General features: G+C 32.6%; 2 protein-coding genes and 1 long non-coding RNA gene across 4 annotated transcripts; 2 read left to right on the top strand and 1 right to left on the bottom strand.

Annotated features, from left to right (window-relative positions):
- Positions 1 to 3263: 3263 nt before the first annotated feature.
- LOC111711739 (uncharacterized) lies at positions 3264 to 8807 on the top strand. The gene is made up of 5 exons (XM_023486165.1): positions 3264 to 3639; positions 4884 to 4954; positions 6607 to 6675; positions 7545 to 7626; positions 8531 to 8807. The coding sequence occupies exons 1-5, from the start codon at positions 3573 to 3575 to the stop codon at positions 8725 to 8727; spliced, it is 486 nt and encodes a 161-aa protein (XP_023341933.1). The 5' UTR covers positions 3264 to 3572; the 3' UTR covers positions 8728 to 8807.
- Positions 8808 to 11750: 2943 nt separating this feature from the next.
- Positions 11751 to 17261, top strand: LOC111711737 (uncharacterized). Of its 2 annotated transcripts, none has more exons than XM_023486164.1 (7): positions 11751 to 11896; positions 12155 to 12294; positions 12762 to 12834; positions 14191 to 14257; positions 14438 to 14482; positions 15363 to 15425; positions 16866 to 17261. In XM_023486164.1, the coding sequence occupies exons 1-7, from the start codon at positions 11790 to 11792 to the stop codon at positions 16917 to 16919; spliced, it is 549 nt and encodes a 182-aa protein (XP_023341932.1). In that variant the 5' UTR covers positions 11751 to 11789; the 3' UTR covers positions 16920 to 17261. The 2 variants fall into 2 exon arrangements, with proteins under 2 accessions (XP_023341932.1, XP_023341931.1); XM_023486163.1 differs by having other exon boundaries at positions 14188 to 14257; positions 16866 to 17258.
- Positions 17262 to 19077: 1816 nt separating this feature from the next.
- On the bottom strand, positions 19078 to 20659 carry LOC111711735 (uncharacterized). Its single transcript, XR_002767307.1, has 3 exons — positions 20590 to 20659; positions 19311 to 19390; positions 19078 to 19103 (listed from the first exon to the last, which is right to left on the bottom strand). It is a non-coding gene; the product is annotated as an uncharacterized LOC111711735 (long non-coding RNA).
- Positions 20660 to 21156: the final 497 nt, after the last annotated feature.

Genomic DNA, 21156 nt, shown 5'->3' with positions numbered 1-21156 from the left:
GGAGGTGTGTAAGTGAAGGGGGGCGGACACCATGTTTATTGAGTGGAGTGGAAGGGGGGGGGGCACCTCTCTCATGTCAAAACAAATTATTGAGATGTCAACTGTCAACATAACTTGTCACTTAATCAATTCAAGGATAGACACATAGATCGTTAGACAGATAGAAAAATAGACAGATAGATCGCTAGACAGATAGACAAATAGACAGATATGTAGTAAATGCCCTACTCCATAGGGGTTTCTCAAACCCGTATCAATCCAGGTTTAAATCAATGTTCTCAAACCCGTATCAATCCAGGCATAACTCAATGTCACTTTTTTATCAATATCAAACCGTACACAATCTTATAAACTATCTGTAATAAATTCAGGGGATTATACTTAGTTGCACTATCTTTATTATCTATGTTTCGTTACACTATCTTTATTATCTATGTTTTGATTTGACCCTGACCGGCCAGTCCGGTCAATCTATATTTACCTGTATCAATAAATTAGTATAGTACGAATCGTTGTTTTAGACAGACGTATAAAGAGCCAGGATTGGCTGGAGATAAAGTCAGATAAGACTTGTTATTAGAGTAAGAGTAGAGTATTGAGAGATTGATCGGGACCTAGATCGTTATTTATCAAAGCCTCAACTAGGACATGATCTTATAAACTATCAATGCATCAGCTAGGACACGATCTTACAAACTATCAATGACTCAACTAGGACACGATCTTATAAACTATCAATGACTCAACTAGGACATGATTTCGTAAAATATCAATGTCTCAAATAGGACACAATCTTGTAAACTATCAATGTCTCAACTAGGACATGATCTCGTAAACTATCAATGCCTCAACTAGAACACAATCTCGTAAACTATCAATGCCTCACTAAGACATGATCTTGTAAACTATCAATGCCTTTACTAGGACATGATCGTAAACTATCAATGCCTCAACTATGAAAATTTCTCATAAACTATCAATGCCTCAACTAGGATACAATCTCATAAACTATCAATGCCTCAACTAAGACACGATCTTGTAAACTATCAATGACTAAACTAGGACATGATCTTGTAAACTGGGGTTACCATTCGCTAAAGGAGGAACGATTACTCCTGCTTGGAAATATTTCAAGAGTCTGTTTCAACTGAGTATACTTTGGATTCTAGATTGCAGATTAAGTTTTATCGACGTAATTACAAGTTTTGCGACGTTATATACAAAAGTAGTTAAGCTAATCACAACATGGGTTTAACGGAGTTATATATATATACATACAAAGGTTGGGTTAATCGCAATACAGGATTTACGTATTTTCTGCTAAGCGCAGTTAGATTTATGGACAATGTATAACATATTTTATCTAGGTTACTATGGGACATGCCACTGTATTCATTCTTTCAATTTCAACACTTTGGATGCTTTGACCGTGTAGTAAAGCATCAAAAGTGTAATTTGAAAGCATCAGAAACAACATCTGAAAGCATCAAAAGCAACAGCCATCACATCTGATGCCTTCCTCACTCTCCTTGATAAAATATCAACTTTTGAGTCAAATTATTACTGAATGAGCTAAATATTGAGGTAAATTTAAATCTTAATATGAACAGAAAAAAAGATTGATATGGAATTCTTTTTGACTAAGCAACAAACATTGTGACTTTTTCAAGCCTTAAAAAAGAACTGAGATATGGTATTCTTTGTGTAGAAAAATGTGACTTAGAAATGATTGTGATTGATAATTTGAGACTTAAAAAGTGTCTTAGACATAATTTTGTCTCCAAAAACAGACTTAGACGTATTTGTGACTTGTGCTTGTGACTCAGAATTTGTGTTAGACATAGTTAAGCCTTACAAAACCTGATTGAGGTATAGTTTTGTCTCACAGTTTTGGTTTAGAAAGTGTCTTAGACATTATTAGGTCTGAAATGTATGGCTGTGAAGTAATTGCGACTGAAAAATGTGACTTAGAATTGATTGGTACTGAAAAGGTGTTTTTGTGACTCAGACAGTGTCTTACGCAAAGCTGTGGAGGGAATGGGAAAGGGAGGGTTAAAACTATATGAGCAGATGGTTGGAATTTTATTACAGCAAAAAAAGAGTAGAGAATAGAATCCAGATCTTAGATTATCCTTGTATATTAAATATTTGCCACTTCAAGCCCCCCCCTCACCCTCCTCCACAAGAGAAAAATGTTGCCAAAAATAATATTATTTAGGCATCAGGTGAGGAGGGATGGCAAGCCGTACGGGTACATGTATAGCCTCAATCCCGCAATTGACTCACAAACATACCCAAATATCTTCTGGAAAAATGTCTTTACTTTTTTAATGCTTATTAAATATATATGCAGGTGTTAATTCAAGATTTGAAAAACATCATGGCATAGTTTATAACCTAAACATATTAATCCTATTTATGTGATATTAGTAAACTTCTCGCTCCCTGGGGAAATAGTTGTTATACTTTTGCTAAAAAACTGTTATTTATTGCGATTTTCTACTACATTTACTGTACATTTATTTATGCCTATGCTGATGTGTTGATCGTCTTTAAAAAATATTTTTAAGGTAAGGAAAAATTCAGTCTTTACCAGAAATAACGCCACTTGTACTAAGGTGCCCAGCCCTACTCAGTCTAAACACTTGTACTAAGGTGCCCAGCCCTACTCAGTCTAAACACTTGTACTAAGGTGCCCAGCCCTACTCAGTCTAAACACTTGTACTAAGGTGCCCAGCCCTACTCAGTCTAAATACTTGTACTGAGGAGCCCAGCCCTACTCAGTCTAAACACTTGTAATAAGCCCAGCCCTACTCAGTCTAAACACTTGTAATAAGGTGTCCAGCCCTACTCAGACTAAACACTTGTACTAAGGTGCCCAACCCTACTCAGACTAAACACTTGTTCTAAGGTGTCCAGCCCTACTCAGTCTAAACACTTGTACTAAGGTGCCCAGCCCTATTCAGTCTAAACATTTGTACTAAGGTGTCCAGCCCTACTCAGTCTAAACATTTGTACTAAGGTGTCCAGCCCTAGTCAGACAAAACACTTGTACTAAGGTGCCCGGCCCTACTCAGTCTAAACATTTTTACTAAGGTGCCCAGCCCTACTCAGTCTAAACACTTGTTTGTTAAAAAATCAAAATTAATCAGTTAAGGTAGATGTAAGCAACAGATGTTAAATGTCAGTTTTTAACAATTTGATTTGTGTTTAGTTTCTCGTACTCCATACACAAAAGATATCTAAATTAGTGAAAAATAATAACATATATATTTTTATGTATAGTATTCTATAGTGAGATAAACGTTTTTTTAACTACAGGTTATCCCGTTAAACATGGTTATTGAGAGAGGACTTGAATATCGTCTTTGATTTCCCATAATTGATAAATGAAATAAAGTGCATCAAAAAAAGTCTAATGAGCTTTCCAAAATGAGGTTTACTATCTTTGTATCTTTGAAATTGACGGAGATATTAAAGATTTCATATTAATTTTGAGGGTAAAAAAATGTCAGACCACATTTAGGAAATTCCGAGACTTGTAGTTTTCAGTGAACAATGTTTCAACAGTGATGCGTAGACTTATAGACGTTTGTATACAAATTTATATATGGCTGCATATATATAGCATGCATATAGGTACAGGTGTCCCAAAAAACATGGGAATTCTGTGACGAATTGGATATCGTCTTTGTTTGAATTAGCATTGTAATACCTAATTTCAAAACCCATAATATTACTATGTCTGCTAGAGTGTATTTTTGAAAAGGGTAAAAGACTGTAAAGATGTGTCTGTTTTTGCAAGATGAACAGTGAAGACGGACAAGTTTACTCTGGTTGTATACTGTAATTTTCTTGTTTTGCTAAGTACAACCGTATGCAGTCAAAACATAAACAAACAAAATGTGAACATAGCAGACGAAACTCTTACAGATTACAGCTTTCTCAGTAGGTATCACTATACTAAATCAAAGAATTATATATAAAGACGATATCGAATTCGTCACTGAATTCCCATGTTTATTGGGACACCCTGTATAAGAAAAATATACAAGTTTATATACGGCTGCATAGGATGCATAGGTTAATTTATGTATTCTGCCTTATATATAGTTATATAGTGGCTTATTTAATTATTTGGCAAAGAAACAATCAAGTTTACAGTTGCAGGGAATCGTAAATATAAGGAGACAGACAGTATAAATTCTGTACAATCGTCTTTGAAGTCTCATCCTTTGTGATTAACCCTGTACTTCTCCGTTCTTATCACGTGTTCAATCATTTACTTCTTCTGACCCGATATATAGAAGTAAAAAAAGTAGTGATCGAATCCAAATTTTATTTGGATTCAGCCCTTATGATTCCTCTTATTTTTTACGAACACTGCTTTTAATGTTTATTACTATTTATATCTTTGAAGTAGATTTCAGTGTTAAGCTCACTTTAAACATACATTTTAAAATTAGCGCAGAGCTCATCTAAATAAATATAAGTTTAAATAAGCATTCGCCTCAAATATTATAAAATACATTAAATACAGTATTAAAATTTAAAATTAGCCTAATTTTCTTAGGAAATAGTTAAAGGAATTGTTTACTAAATTCAATCAATCCATTATTTAAAAATCACCATTAACAATTTGCAACAGTTCCCTTTAATACCTTTTCCTTAAAATCGTCATTTTTTCTGGATTTTGGCAAAATGTTGGCACAATATTTGGCACAATATTTGGCACAATATTTGGCCATTTTGTCATGGCCATACACAAGATACTTTTCAGAAAGAAAATCCAATTTTTCTTGGAAACAGGTTTTCTGTTGTGAATCATTAATGGGACTCTTGAAAAGAATGAATTTCGTGAATAGTCCCTTCTTTGTGTTTAGTTGGTTCAGGTTGCGGTCAGGAGGTAGAGCCACCCTTCTCTAGGGGTCAATCTAGCCTGGTCAACATTCAGGTAAACTTTTTTACATTTTCCGGACAAATCTTTTGTAATGTTTTAAACTACCCCAGCACATTCACTAGAGTTACCTTACAGTTCAAAAGTGAGTTGGCCTTGAAAAGTTGGATTATGCATTTTATCTTTATACTTTGACTTTAAGGCCTTGCGTGTACAGTGAAGACGGCCAGGCTATGCTTACATGTAGTTAAACTAGGTTTCCACAAAACGTAGATTCCTTGCCCAACCGTTTTGCGTTTTTGCACGAGATGACTTTTTTGCAGGAAATTTCGCATCATTTGCCTATTATTACGAAACCAGGTTAGCACCAAATTACGAATTCATTCGAAATAAATATTATTGCACAAATATAAAAGATTTAAATATTTGGACAGTATGATGTGAATAAGTTTTAGTAAAAACAACTTGCACACCTGCAGTATTTTAATCATGAACACAATTACATTATTATCATTTTCTATACAGTCACCGTCGCATATATCACTACTATGAAGACGACTTTTGCATCACTACTATGAAGACGACTTTTGCTTTCAATTTTGATTTATGTTAAGCTGTTATAAACAGCTTGGATACATATAAATCTAGAAGTAAAGAGAAGCTGTCAATTAAAAAGCTTCTCGTTGATTACGTATAAACTTGAAATTCGGAAAAAGCTTAAAAATCAAAACTTCAATAAAAAATTCGTCTTCATCGTATTGATATTATATATGCCACTGTAGTTTAGACGCAGTAAAAATGTTGGTTACATTCTTTAAAAAAATTTGTAATAATATAAGTTTTGAAAAAACGCTAAAAGGTGCCAGTGGATGTGCGTCTCATCTATTTATTAATCTATGTAGGTATGTACACATGTACACATTTCTCCTGTTTGGATGTATGTTTGTTTGGTACCTATCTCCGTCGACTGTGCCAAATTGTCTTAAAAGTTACAACCTTAGAAGTGAGGCCACCGCCCAAAGTGCGGATGAGAGTATAGTGGGACTCTGATTGGTTTAATTTTGGATTCATTCATTTACTGAAATTGTTTCTTGAAATTTAACGAAAAAGCATGAACAACGAAATGCACAAAAATCAAGATGTTCTTCATAATGTGCGCGAAATAGCTTTTGCGTATCAATGCGAAATTTTATCAAAATTTAATACAATTTTTACTCTAAAGGTTTCATCTTTGAGCGATTATGGCACGACTTTCTCGGAAAATTTTTTTGATTGGAAACCCTAGTTTCGATCAACCTGGCATCAATTAGTAAAAATAGAAGAACACTCCCTTTAATCTATATCTGAATCATTTAGTTAAAAAGGAGAACACTTCCTTTCATCTATATCTGAATCATTTAGTAAAATAGGCGAACACTCCCTTTAATTTATATCTGAATCATTTAGTTAAACAGGAGAACACTTCCTTTAATCTGTATCTGCATCATTTAAAATAATAGGCGAACACTCCCTTTAATTTATATCTGAATCATTTAGTTTAAAAGGAGAACACTCCCTTTAATTTATATCTACTTCAATTAGAATAATTGGCGAACACTCCCTTTAATTAATATCTGCATCAATTAGAATACTAGTCGAACACTCCTTTTAATCTATATCTGAATAAGTTAGAATACTAGTCGAACACTCCCTTTAATTTCTATCTGCAGGTATCAGACCCTTTGCTTGGTTTAGTAAAGAGAAGTTTTCGACTTCATATTCCTCTTCAATACAACAAGGCAAACTCTCATCCAAACAAATTAAAAATTATTTTTGCAAAATTATTTTTAATTTTGAGAATTTTAGAAATCTTTTGTTATTTGATAAAGTTTCAAACCAATCAGATTTGAAATGGGTCTGTGTTCACAGCACTGTGCACAAATGGCGTGTACGTCTTTTTTATTGTATTATTTAAAATATATTTTTTGTTTAAAATGTTAGCTTTTTTATGACTTTTAATGCCTTTTTCCCAAGCAAATTGGAAAAGCCTATTAAGCCTCTTTACATCCTTGCGGAAGAAAACCAAATGACACTTTTTAAGGAGAATTTTTTTTTTAAATTTTAATCAGTGAGCTAGAACATAAAAAATTTGATTTCTTAATATTTAATGATCTTTTTTTAAAGAAAAAGTAATTAATTTTCAATATTGATTTAGAAGAATTAATTTAGATCTGTCTATTCAAAATTAAAATTGATAAAAACCTTTTTAATTTACGATTAGCGCTTTGAATCAATGATTAAAAAAGACAACTTTTAGAATTAGAATTAACAGAGACGCAAAGGGGGGGGGGTCATCTGCCCTTCTTTAAGCAGGGGGGGGGGGAAGGGGGATGGAAAGTGAGAGTTTGAAGAAAAAAAATCAATAAAACTGTGGCAAATGGTTTAAAATTACCTGCATTTTTTTAGAGAAATGTTAAAATTTTATTATATTTATTCCAAAATCAAATCTAATGTGTAGTTAAAGACCAACCCCCCCAACCCCCTCCATAATAAAAACATCATTTGCACCTCTGAAACAAGAACAAAGATATACATAACATTATTAAAATTTGTACAATGTAAATAAGTTTCCCAGTTGAGCATGTGCCAATGAGGTTTTGTGCGCAAGGATGTTCCAACCCCCTTGGTCTTAGACTTTCATGGAGTGGGTGGTAACTCCCTTTTTCAAGAAAAGGATTCAAACTTTACAGGTTTGCTTATTAAAGAAAATATTCTTCACAAGAAATTATGAATATAAATTCAATATAAAAATGTTCGATAATCAAATCTTTTGAAAACACTACAGTTCAAAAAATTTATTTTTTTATGATTTCTTATATAGTGCGATGACAGCCTTAATTTTGAATAAAATATTTAAAATTTGATTTGCACGTGAATTTATTTAAAATTAAGCAAAAATTATTGCCATATTTGGCCACCAGGTGGCGCGAAAGTGGCGCAGTGGTGGCGGGTCCAGAAGTGGCGCCATTTCATTTCTAATTATCGAATAATTTTTTCAATTAAGCAGATTTAAAATCACTGGCAACGTGAATTTAACAATGGATTCAGAATTTTAGATTAAAAAGATAAATAAATCAGAATATTATGTAAAGATGGCAGTTTTAACAGTCTCTTTAAAGGGACTGTAAGCGGAATTTTAATTGACCTGCCATGCACACATGGCAATTTCAACTTACAAAAATAAAGATAAACAGGTTGAAATCAATCACTGATATGAAAAGTTACATCAAATTCAAAGCTTTTCAGAATTCTGATTGGAAACCCTAGGTATATCAATGCAAGTGGATTTTACTTGAGTTCAATTGCAAGCCCTGTAAACTCCTCACAATTCCACGCAATTCTGCGCAATTCCGTACGATTGCGCACAATTCGAGAACAGTTGCGTGGAATTGCGATTGGAAACCCCACTTCCAACACGATGGGACAATTCTGCACAATTCCCTGCAATTTAAGAACAGTTGTGTACAATTTCTTGCATTTCCGCGCAACGGAATTCTGATTTAAACCCTTTTTGAAGCCCTAACCATTTAAACGAAGAATAGGTTTTAGCTTTAACAGTTAACCCATCTAAATGAAATAATTTTTATTGTTTAGTTGTAGCTGATGAGGACCCAGATGGGTTCATTGTTATTACCCCAAATGGAATGACTGATACTATGGCTGGAAAAGGATCAAGGACATTTAATTGTTCTAAATCTGTTGGACCCCAGGGGAGCATTTGTGATACCAACAGGACAAAGTATGAACAACAATTTCCTATTATTGCTGAAATTTATGAGATAGTGACTTAGTGCTAAAAATCTAAAATGTCAAGATTATTAATGAGAAAAAATAATAAGAAATAAATCGAATAAAACAAGTGTTTGAAAATATTAGTATTACTGGGAACCGGACCCAAGGATTCTCAACTTGTTTATAGTAATGTACAGTTCTTTGCTCCCAAGCGGAGAAATAAAGCCTAACAATATAATCCAAGAATAAAGCCAAACAATCTATCCCAAGCCCAAGAGGATATTGAACCCTTAGTATGTTTGCAGCCTGACTATACAACAGGCTAGACCCGCAAGGGTGTTGAACCCTTTCTTATCTGGTAGATATCAAGAGTACACTTAAAGGGCGAAACTAGGGGAGGATCAATGCTGTATAGAAAGGAGCGAAACAACATTTCTATAGCCGAGGCAGAAAGCAGTTTTATGGGCCAAATTATGCCCCAGAATTGTAAGTATGCATGAAGCAACAAATAGAAGAAGTTCCATGGAATATACATTATGGGTGAATGTCATGTTGAAGACTTTCCGTCCTTTTTCAAATCTTTATTACAACACCGATTTAAATATTCTTACTCATCTTAGCACCAGTCAAATAAGTCCTGCCCAACTCTGCATAACAATGCAGTGGTGAGAATGAAATTTTGTTTCATGAACGATGGTGTCGTTCAGAAAATAAAGCCTTGGATCGTTAAGAGAAATGTAGAAAATATTGTTTTTTAAAGGTAGTGTTCGCGAAAAATGAAAGGGGGTATAGGCTTAATGCGATAAANACCCTAGACTATATAAACATACTCAAATTTCACATATCTTCTTTTTTTAGTCTAAGTAACACTTATTTAAACAATGAATTAACTAAACCAACTTGCAGAAAAGAATTAGTTGAACCAGCCATACCTCGTTTAACTACCATAGTAACAATCAGAAATTTTCAAAAACTTTTATTTGCCAATTTACAAGTCTAAACCTTACAATGGAATTATTATTATAGAGTGACTGAATTCAAGTAATCCTCCTTTTAAAAAGGGACATGCCTAAATCTCAAATAATGTCGTCGTTTTTCAACCTTAAAAACTGTTTAATTAATAAAATTTCATTTACGTTTTCTGCAGAAAAAAATCACAAGTCAAACCACTATTATAATTACTCATTGAAAACCAATGACACCTTATTTCAGATTTTCGTACAAATACACAAAGAGACACTTGAACTGACGTCGAAACACTCTATATAATCTCTCCAATAAGTTTAAGGAGGAAGTAAATGAGCAGGGATGACAGTGCCAGTAAACAGAATGGCATGAGTTTTCTCAAAGATGAGTTCAGTATCAACCCAGGTCTTGGTCTTCGAATCCAGCTTTTCAACCTGGCAAATTAGTTTTAAATTAATTAGAAGAAATTCTAACATTGTAATCGACAATCGAAATACATAATTACGGGGATGACTTTATATTTCTAAATATCTGATAGAATTTGGCACTGATTCTTTTCCCGTTTTTTTATCAGTTTCCGCATTTAATTGGGTTCGCTTCCGGTTTTCAAAAAAGTTGTAAATTCTCAGTTTGAATCGGTTTCCTCTGGATCCGTTTCCTCATTTTTGGGCCAGTTTCCAGTTTTCAGAAAAAGTTAAAATTCTCAGTTTGTTGATCCGTTTCCTTTTTTTTGGTTCCGTTTCCTCATTTTTTGGGTCCGTTTCCGGTTTTCAGAAAAGTTTTAAATTCTCAGTTGGTTATCGGTTTCCTCTTTTTTTGGGGTCCGTTTCCGGTTTTTTCAGAAAAGTTTTCAATTCTCAGTTTGTTCATTGGTTTCCTCTTTTATTTGATCTTTTTCCTCATTTTTGGTCTGTTTTGAGAATAATTAAATTTAAAAATCAGAAACTGACCTAAAATTTAAAAAGTCGTCTTCATTATATTGCTAAAATCGCCTACCAAATTACTTCCTTGGTTTTCTTGGATGTTACATGTGAGAAGTACATGATTTACGGGTTTTACGGGATTACGGGAAGTACGGGCTATGTTGTAGGGAGAACAGTTTATTAAAAAGTTATTCTTATTATTGAAATATAATTGATTTGAAGGGAAAATCTTTAGTGATTGCAATCAACATATTTTCGTTGATGTTTGTCAAATTTTACAGAAATTTTAACGATATTTTACAATAAAAGTGTGTTAATTAAAAAAAATTAAGTTTCTTTGCCCCTCGAGAATATTTTTGTACTAAATCTGCAGATTAAACATAAATATAATCTGGGAAAGTAATTAGTGGAATAAAATACAGTCTAGGAATGTATTTAGTGTAACAAAGTACAGTCTAGGAAAGTAATTAGTGGAACAAAATACCCTTGTCCGGAGAAATACATGTAAATGACTTCTAAGTTTATTCTTTGTGACAGTTTATTTTTTCTAGCTTATTACAATTTTCTTTTAACGACTTTTACGCTAATATTGCTATAATTCTTTGATTTTAAAACAATATCTTCAGGGCGCCAAAAAAGTACAAACATGAAGTACACATTAACTTACAATTTAATGCACCGTGACCAAAACATATGTATAAATAGTCCTGGCTCTATGCACTCAATTATAACTTTAGATTTCCAAATAATATATTGGCTAATTTTAAACACAAATTCAAAAGTTTGATGAAATTACTGGCTTTGCAAAACATAGTCGCCAGATTGAATTTTTTATAAAAAAAACTTTCTTTTTTATGAAGTATGGATTTGAATTAACGATTGATTATGATAATCAAATGTTTTGTTTGATCTCTAAATTAATTCAGATTGTTTAAATCTATGTTTGATTATGATTTTAAAATGTTCATTTTCAAATCTCAATCAATTTAGATTATTTAGATCAATAATTGATTAATAATAAAGAACGGTTCTGAATCAACTCTTAATCAATTCAGACTATTTATATCAATTGATTATACTGAAGAACGATTATGTATAAACGCTTAATCAATTCAGATTGTTTAGATCAATTGATTATACTAAAAAAATGTTTTGTATCCTGCATACATTAAAAGTATTATTTAGATCAATGATTGATTATACTGAATAACTTAAAAGTTTTATTTAGATCAATGATTGATTATGCTAAAGAAAGATTGTGCATTAATTCTAAATCAATTCACCAGAGCGGAATATCAAATGGTGGAATTCTGTCATATTCAATCATCGCTAAACTTAGGTTTGTTTCAGCTTCTTATTTTTTATTAATTTTCTTGCATTAATGCTTCAGACTGGGGGGATTTTTAAGTGTCGCTGGGTTTTGGTCATTGATTTTATCTAACTAACTACCCTATACTTAGTTCCTAATTCATAGACATTTTAAAATTTCCTTTGCAACCTTTGGGTTATAGTGATATTTTAAAGATTGTCCAACATTTGACGAAAAGATTATCTTAAAATTACGTTGATAAGTTTTTAATTATTCTCCACATTTTAGTGATATATTTGCGTCCATAGCTCCTGTTGCTGCGTCCCCCCTGCTAGGATATGGTGACCTACCAGGATCTCCTCTGAGTATAATCGACCTCCACGGAACCAGGGATACTGTTGTTCCTAATACCCTAACCCAGGCACTAGGTATCTTAGATGTGCGTGGGCAAAGTGAATCGTTTTTGACACGTTTAGGATTTTTTTCACAAAATGTGGGTTATTCACAATTTAAAGCTTTGTCGGATCAAGTCTAAATTATATATTCGTGATTTGTTTTCTTTGACATGTTTATTTTCATTCACGGTTTCTCTGCAAAAGTGACAAGCACATTTCTTACTCAAAAGCGATGAAGAAAGTCGTGAAAACGCGCGAAGGTATCTTCCATATATTTGATTTGATGAAGGCTTCAAGGGTACCGTTGTAAATCGGGCATTTGCAGTCCAATATGATGTTGATAACATATTTTGGACATTCACCTAAAAGATGTTAAAAAAAATGTTAACCTTTGTTATTTAAAAGAAGATTTCTTTTATAAAGCAATCCTCAACTTTGAGCTTATTGGAATATCGTCTTTATAAACCAAATTATTATTAAGGAAATGTATTTCACTTCAGGATTGGGACCATACGATAGTCTTGTCTCGAGCAATGATGGGTTTTATTATGAAAAGAAAAGCAGTACAATAAAGTAAGTTACAATAAAATATAGTAAATGAATGATAAAGTAGGTTACACAAATCTGTATATTGAAGATGGAAAAATCACAACAGATCTCTACAGAAAACCCACAGATAGATGTATGTACCTACTTCCATCATCTTGCCACCCAGCACATATTTCTAACAACATACCTTATTCACTTGCATACAGAATTGTACGAATTTGCAGCAAACCAGAACTTAGGGATGCCCAATTCTTAAAACTAAGGGATTTTCTTCTCAGCAGGGATTACAATTCTTCAATTGTTGACTCTGCTATAGTCCGAGCTAAAGCTATACCTAGAGAAGATGCTTTAAAGAAAGGGGAGAAAAAGGAGAAACCAGATCGAGTTATATTCTCTATCTTATTTAATCCCCAGCTGCCTTGTATCTCCTCCATCATACAGAAACATTGGAGAACCATGGTCCAGGATTCTTGGATGAAGGAGGTTTTTCAAAATCCACCTATGATTACCTATAGGAGACCTCCTAATCTCAGGGATAAACTCATCCGAGCCAAAATTCCAGATCCTCCTAGATTGAGGCCAAAGAGGCTATAAATACCTGGTATGAAACCTTGTGGTTTAAATTGCCCAACTTGTCCCTAAATAGCTAGAGCCTGGAACAGTTATACAATCCTCTAATACCAGCAAGAAGATTGAGATTAATGGAACTTTCAACTGTAAGACCAGAAATGTAGTTTTTTTTTTTTTATCGATTTTGATGGTTATTATATTGTTAGAACTGACGAGGGTCAACCCAGACCGAAATATATTTTCAATAATATGGAACTAATATCTACTTTTTTACTCTACCGAGGTTTGGTCCATCACCATCACCGAATTTTAAACAGAAAAATATGTTACAGTACATTAGAACCATAAAATAAGTTACATTACGGTATAGTACAGACAAAACAGTACAGACAAAACAGTACTGTACAGTACAGTACAGTACAGTACAGTCAGTACAGTACAGTATAGTACAGACAAAACAGTACAGAAAAAACAGTACTGTACAGTACAGTACAGTACAGTACAGTACAGTACAGTACAGTACAGTACAGTACAGTGCATTACAGTACAGTACAGTATAGTGCAGAACAGGAAAATTAAGCCGCCATTATAAACTCCTGAAAAACAAATGGCTGAAAGTACAAAGTACAAACTACATAATTCTATCTACGAAATGGCCTGTCTATGAAATGTCCTATAAGTTAAATTTTCTATCTATGAAATGTGTTTTCATGCAATATTATTACATTTATAAAATGTCCTTTCTGTATTCAAAATAAATACTCTCTATCTTCTCATAGCAAATTGTTAAATATTATTTTATTTAAGAAGATATGTTGATGGGTTTAATTGTACTTCAATCTCAAGTCCCTGGAAAACTGATATGGATGGCGTTAAGGAATGAAGATACACCAAGAACCTCCATATCTTCTGGTACATAGTTAAAGTGTACCACAAATTCTGGAAGGAATGTAAGCCCACTCAGTGCTATATTCCTCCCAGAAACTGCAGTACCTATCTCTGTATATATGGTAACAAAGATATTGGGATTCCTGGGTTTATCTTGCTTGGTGTGCAGGACTGGAGCTGTGATCTATGGACAGTATGCATTGGAGGAATGGAGGTTTATATTTAAATGATTACATGAATACCTGTATAATGGAGATATATGACCATAATGTGCAGAGAGTGCAGATATACGTCAAAAAGTGTATTGAGTGGAGGTATACATCCGGCCATAAAGTTTATAGAAGAGTGGTATACATCCGGCCATAAAGTGTATAGAAGAGTGGTATACATCCGGCCATAAAGTGTAAAGAGTGGAAGTATACATCCGGTCATAAAGTGTAAAGAATGGAAGTATACATCCGGCCATAATGTGCATAGTCAAGTGTTATACGTCCGGCCATAAAGTGTAAAGAAGAAAGGTAACCATCTGGCCATAATGTTTATAAAAGAAAGGCATACATCCGGCCATAAAGTGTATAGAAAGAGGTATACGTCCGGCCATAAAGTATATAGAAAGAGGTATACGTCCGGCCATAAAGGTATGGAGTGTAGGTATACGTCCGGCCATATAGTTTATAAAAGAGAGGTATACTTCCAGCCATAAAGTGTATAGAGTGGAGGTATATGTCCGGCCATAAAGTGTATAGAACGAGATAAACGTACGGCCATAAAGTTTATAGCAATAGAGCCAAATTGAAAACTTTAAATATTTTCGACTTCATACTTTTAAAACATTTAAAAAAGTTGTTGACAAGAGGGGTGGAGCTGCAGCCCCCCCCCCCTAAAAAAACTAATTAAAAAGTCTTCAAAAATTAAATTTCGCCCCCCCCCCTCCTCAAAAAGTGCTAGTTGCGCCCCTGCATACGGACATAAAGTGTAAAGAATATTGAGATATACTTCCAAAATAACTTTAAATGCCGGGTATCAATTCTAGATAGTTTAAGAATTTTATTTTAATATAATATGAACAATAAGCTTAAAGCTATTTTATCAAGATTGTGAATTGTACTGGAAGTTTTGGGCATAATTACCCCTTTGGTGCCGGTAAACATACTCAGGTAAACATCGACATTTTTTAGCTTCTGTCGGTTAAAAATACCTCCACATTTTTTCCATTCTTAAAGGGACTGTTCAATACCTCCACATTTTTTCCATTCTTAAAGGGACTGTTCAATACCTCCACATGTTTTCCATTCTTAAAGGGACTTTTCAATACCTCTACATGTTTTCCATTCTTAAAGGGACTGTTCAATACCCCACATGTTTTCCAATCTTAAAGGGACTGTTCAATACCTCCTCATGTTTTACATTCTTAAAGGGACAGTTATGCGTAAATTCAAGTGTTCCTTCATTTTTAGTGGTATGTTCGAATAACCCATATGGTACCCATAAAAGCTTTGTATGAACATAAAGATATCTTTGAATTTAACTTTTAATATTGATTTTTTTTCAATTGTTGTCTCTATAAAAGTTGTATAGGAAAACGATAATATCTTCCACTTTTTAAAGGGTTTACCCATGCATCAGTGTATGGAGGGTCACTTGAAATTAAACAGCAGTCAATTTAATACTGAACAATAAGGAATTGAGGCAATTTCTTTTTTAGATTTTTGTTCTAGAATTTTTTAACAGTTGTTTGTTCAACTTTTTTGCTAAGGAATTGAGTTTTTGCAACAAACTAACATTTTCTAACCCCTATATCTTTGCAATCTGATGGTGTAAACCTTTGATATTTCAAACTTAGACTATTTTATCTACCAGAATTAATAGTTTGAAATATAAAAGGTATAGGAAAACGAAATTAGAAAATCTGAGTTTATTGGCTCACCTGTCTTGATAATGAACAAAACATCGAAATATCTTCACTGCTTAAGTTTAAAGTATAGCAGTTTTAGGTTTTTTTTTTGAGATTTTAAAGTTTTTTTTGTTTTACGCTAAGATGTTTGTTATATTTTTTTAATTGCGTTTTATTGGCTTATAGCTCCATTCTTCTAGATTTTTTTATCATCAAAACCAGTTCTTTTACAATCGTTTAAACTTTTAGTTTTATCCGTTTATCTAAGAAGATAATATATGATATATAATTAAACGTAGTTCATATACATGTTTTTGAAAATATTAGCATGGTTTTGTAATGGCAAAATAATTTTGATAACTCATATATTTTGGTTATTTTAATTTTTGAGAGGCATAGTTTTGCACATTTTCATAAATTCAAACTTATTAAGAATACACCATTTTAAAAGTGATACACATCTTAAACCTTTAACTATTGGGAAGCCTTTTATTAAATAAAAAACCTTATATAGTGATAACCAGAAAACTGTAGAAAGGGAAGACGACATCAAAGTAATACTGAAGTGCATGTGATGTTGTTACAAAGCAAATTACACTGCACAATAACCGGAGTCTAAAAGTCGACTTCCTACTTCAGAGTTTTCTGGTTATCACTGTATGTTAAAAAACAAAACAAAAATTAATGGTCATCTCTAATACAGGCAGCCAGGATAATATGGAACTTTATGAAGACACATGAGAAGCAAGATATTTAAATATATAGATACATCATCATTCAAAAAAAATTTGTAAATTAATTTTAAAAATACAAAACCTAATTGTACAAAGTTAAGATCTGAATATCAACAAATCACTGCAAATAAAAACTTGATATTTGTGTTATTTTTTCAAAATTTAAAAGAGAAGGCATGGCTTAGATATTGGATAATGCAACTCAAGCATTGGGCTTGAAGTATGCAAAGCCTTGGCCTTTGATTTTACCTTTCTCGCTTACTTAATTGTACATTTTTAAATAGTCCTAGACTTCTAAAACTTTAAAGCACTTAATTTAGCTTAAATTTCTAAGAAGTAATTGGCAAAATTCTCTTTGAGAAAGTTAGCAATCTTCGGATAACTGTGAAACGAAAACAAATATATTGATTTTAGAAAATCTTCGTTTTCTTGAAAAGATTAAAATTTGGATGAAGTTCTTAATATCTCCGGTACTGTAAGAAACGCACAAAAAAAGCATGCAGAACACATTTTCGAAATATCAAAGAAATTTGTATTTTTAAATCATTGTTTTAAGAATCATGCTTTTATTGACAGGTTTTCGAATTAATGCCGCAATTTATTCCAAGAAAACATTCTAGCATGTATAAATGTATTTCAATAACATAGATCGATACAATATATTAAATATCTAAACACAAATTATAATATAAAATATATAAAATAAACACAAAAATTTTAAATCAAAAAGTTCCCAAGAAAAGGATCCTGGCAAATTTTATGATGAGGCCTATTTAGTATTGTAGTATTGTAGTATTGTAGTATTGTAGTATTTTAGTATTGTAGTATTGTAGTATTGTAGTATGCTATTTTTTTATAAAAAATTCTTTCAACATTTGTCCAGCGTACTTCCTGTCTAAACCTCATTGGTCTTCAATAAATGTGGAACTAACATCTTCTATTTTTACTCTACAAAGGTTTGTTTACAAGTTTTTTTTATAATTACAGGTTTACGTACAGGTAATAAAAAAGAAACGCTTGTTGAATCGACAGCTTCTCTTTGTTTCCATGTTTATGAGCATCCATGATGTTTAAAATCTTGATATAAATTAAAATTAAAATCGAAAGTCATCTTCATTGTACTGATATATGCGACGACAACTGTAGTTCGAGTGGTCTGAAATGTTCAACAATNCCCCCCCCCTCCCACAATATGTATTATATGTATTAGACTAAATAAGAAAAACAGAAAAGGGTTAATATTGGAATGCAAGGTATTTTTTCGAATAAACATACATTTATAAACAACAAAATTACTGCACAGGTATATGACATTGGCTAGGTTAGTGTTTTTAGTATATAATAAGTATACTATTTTATGGAATAGTCGGTACAAAAGTAAAATATGAACGAAATATCATTTTTTATATACTATCTCCTTAATCCTGTTATTATTTAATAAATGTTTCTAATATTATGCTTGTTTTTCAGGAGTAATGGTAGCCGTCTCAATCTCATTTTCACGCGTCATACTTCTCAGATGTGTATATACGTCTAATCTATCCTGCGGCACATAGATGTCCGCATCTACAAGGCGTTCAACAGAACTAGTAGCCTGGCCAGGCCCTGCTGCCTGGGAGGCAGAAGAGCTGGTGGTAGAGGTAGAGAGAGCTTGGGATCCTGCGACGTCAACATTTATTTCATCGTCGGTAGTAGCTTGGTAGCGGGCCCCTGGATTCATTTCATCTTCAATAGGACCTCGGTAGCGGGCCAAAGGGGGTTGGGAGTCAGGAAGCTTTGGTCGCATTTTCTCCATGTCAATGCCCATGAAATCAACCTGTGAAAAGCAAAAATCTCAAATTTAAATGTTTTTTGAGAAAAAATTATATTTCTCATCTAAAGGAATGTTGTTCGAAAAATCTAAAAGATATAATTTTTAAAATAATCCTGTAGAATTTCGACAAATGTTCTGAAATTGGAAACACGAGGCTTTATTGTATTTTAAACTATAATTCATATTTAAATCTTGCCTCAGGTAAAAAATGTTAGATCAAACTATTTTGAAATTCTTAAACTTTTCAGATTTGTGAAGTGCAGCTTTTTAAAGTCACACACCTGAATATATAAACAAAAACATTAGATACAAAGAATATTAGGGCAATTGAAATTTAAAGATTTCCTTGTTTCCCAGTTTCTTCTTGATGGATAAATTTCTCAAGGTTGCAAACCTAAACAAGAGATTTTCATACAATTGATGTCAAACTTTATTTTCTCTCTAATCTTGCTTGATACCACAAAAGCTTTATCTTTTATTCTTTTCAAAAGTGACGCAACGATAATATTTTCCAAATTATTGATCAGATTGAAGTTCCGAGGGTACTGTTGTGAAAGGCCACAAAATGACCACAATAGCCCCTTTATAGACGACATTTTACCTGCCCTTCTGTTCCACAAACCACTTCTTCTCTTCTTCAATTTTTCGTAGAAAATCCAAGAAAGAATGCTCGTCCACATTCTATAAAATATAATTTAGTTTATCTATTAAGCGAATGTTTAATTAAGTCTACTCTACGGGTTTGCAAAACCTGGATATTCAGTTATGCTGTTAAGTTGCATTAAATTAACGCCTGAATTGTTTCTAGAATCTTAGTTTTCCCTTTTATTTGTTGATTTTATTTTCAGCTGCATTTTATTTTTAAATGAACAATTTCCCGCATTGTAAGATCAAAATGCTATAATAATTTTAAATCATAAAAGAACAGTATTTTTTTTATGTGGTTTATATTTTACCTTATTAAAAAGTCTTGATTTGTTACGTAAGTGCGTAAATACTTGAAAACTGACATTGAAATGAACTCGAGTAATTGTCTCAAAACCAGGATATGTTCTAAAAACTGAAATCCGGAAATTGTAACAAAATAGGGATATGTTCGAAAATGAAATCAAGTATCATCAAAAATTAATTCTCACTCCTTAATATTAGTTTAAAGTTGACATTTTTTTATTCAACATATAGTTTTAGCCATCTTTTAATAAATGTATGGTGTGTTTTGCTCAACTCGGCTTGGATTTAAAGATATATATATGATTGGAAAAGATAACTTTATGGACCTGGCCCATTTCTAACAATCAGTGTTAGAAATGGGCCAACTGTTAGTTTTCGAACTAATTTCCCATGACTTAAATATTAACTATACATGAAAAATATTTAAAGTTCAATTATTTGTATTGTTTCGAGCAGAGAGTCCAAATTTAAACATCTGAATAAAAAAAATTTGAGAATAAAATTTGGTCCGCCATGTTGAATGTCGTCTTTGATCTTTAGAATTATTCGCTACATTTATTCGTAAACCTAATTTTTGAAGTAAAATTATTAAGTCAAAAATCGCCAAAAACCGTACGCTTGGCATTTCCAAAATGTGATCTGCTTTTTTTGTGCTTTTAATATTACCGAAGATGTAAAGAATTTGTTGGGATTTCGACAATTTTGATTTTAACGAAATTCTAATTATCTAGCTCTGGAAATACCAGAACTATAGGTCAATTTTGTGTTTACTGTTTCAAGAATCATACACGTGAAAGTAGGTTGATTGACACACAAAAATTTAAAGTCGAAAGACGACTTTCAAATGGTCTTGCGTCTTGCTACTGCCATGTATGTAAAGCCAGAAACTGCTAGTAAATAGATCCATTAAAAGTCTACTGTAAAACTACCTTTGATATCTGTCGGAGTAAAAACCAGTCCCCAATCTATATATTATGACTTTAAAAATTATAATATAAAATATATAAAATAAACACAAAAATTTTAAATCAAAAAGTTCCCAAGAAAAGGATCCTGGCAAATTTTATGATGAGGCCTATTTTAATCCATGGATTAGTAATACCAGGGCCCTATAGTTAAATATAATACAGATGTACAATACAGAATATAGCTTCTTAATCCAGGGATTAGTAATACCAGGGCCCTATATTTAGATATAATACAGATATACAATACAGAATATAGCTTCTTAATCCAGAGATTAGTAATACCAGGGCCCTATAGTTAAATATAATACAGATGTTCAATACAGAACATAGCTTCTTAATCCAGGGATTAGTAATACCAGGGCCCTATATTTAAAAATAATACAGATATACAGTACAGAATATAGCTTCTTAATCCAGAGATTGGTAATACCAGGGCCCTATAATACAGATATACAATACAGAACATAGCTTCTTAATCCATGGATTAGTGATACCAGGGCCCTATAGTTAAATATAATACAGATGTGC

Source organism: Eurytemora carolleeae, unplaced genomic scaffold (assembly GCF_000591075.1).
Source record: "Eurytemora carolleeae unplaced genomic scaffold, Eaff_2.0 scaffold870, whole genome shotgun sequence".
In the NCBI taxonomy this organism is placed as follows: Eukaryota; Metazoa; Arthropoda; class Copepoda; order Calanoida; family Temoridae; genus Eurytemora; species Eurytemora carolleeae.
The sequence above is the reverse complement of the archived record's forward strand: the minus strand, read 5'-3'. Positions and strand labels throughout refer to the sequence as shown.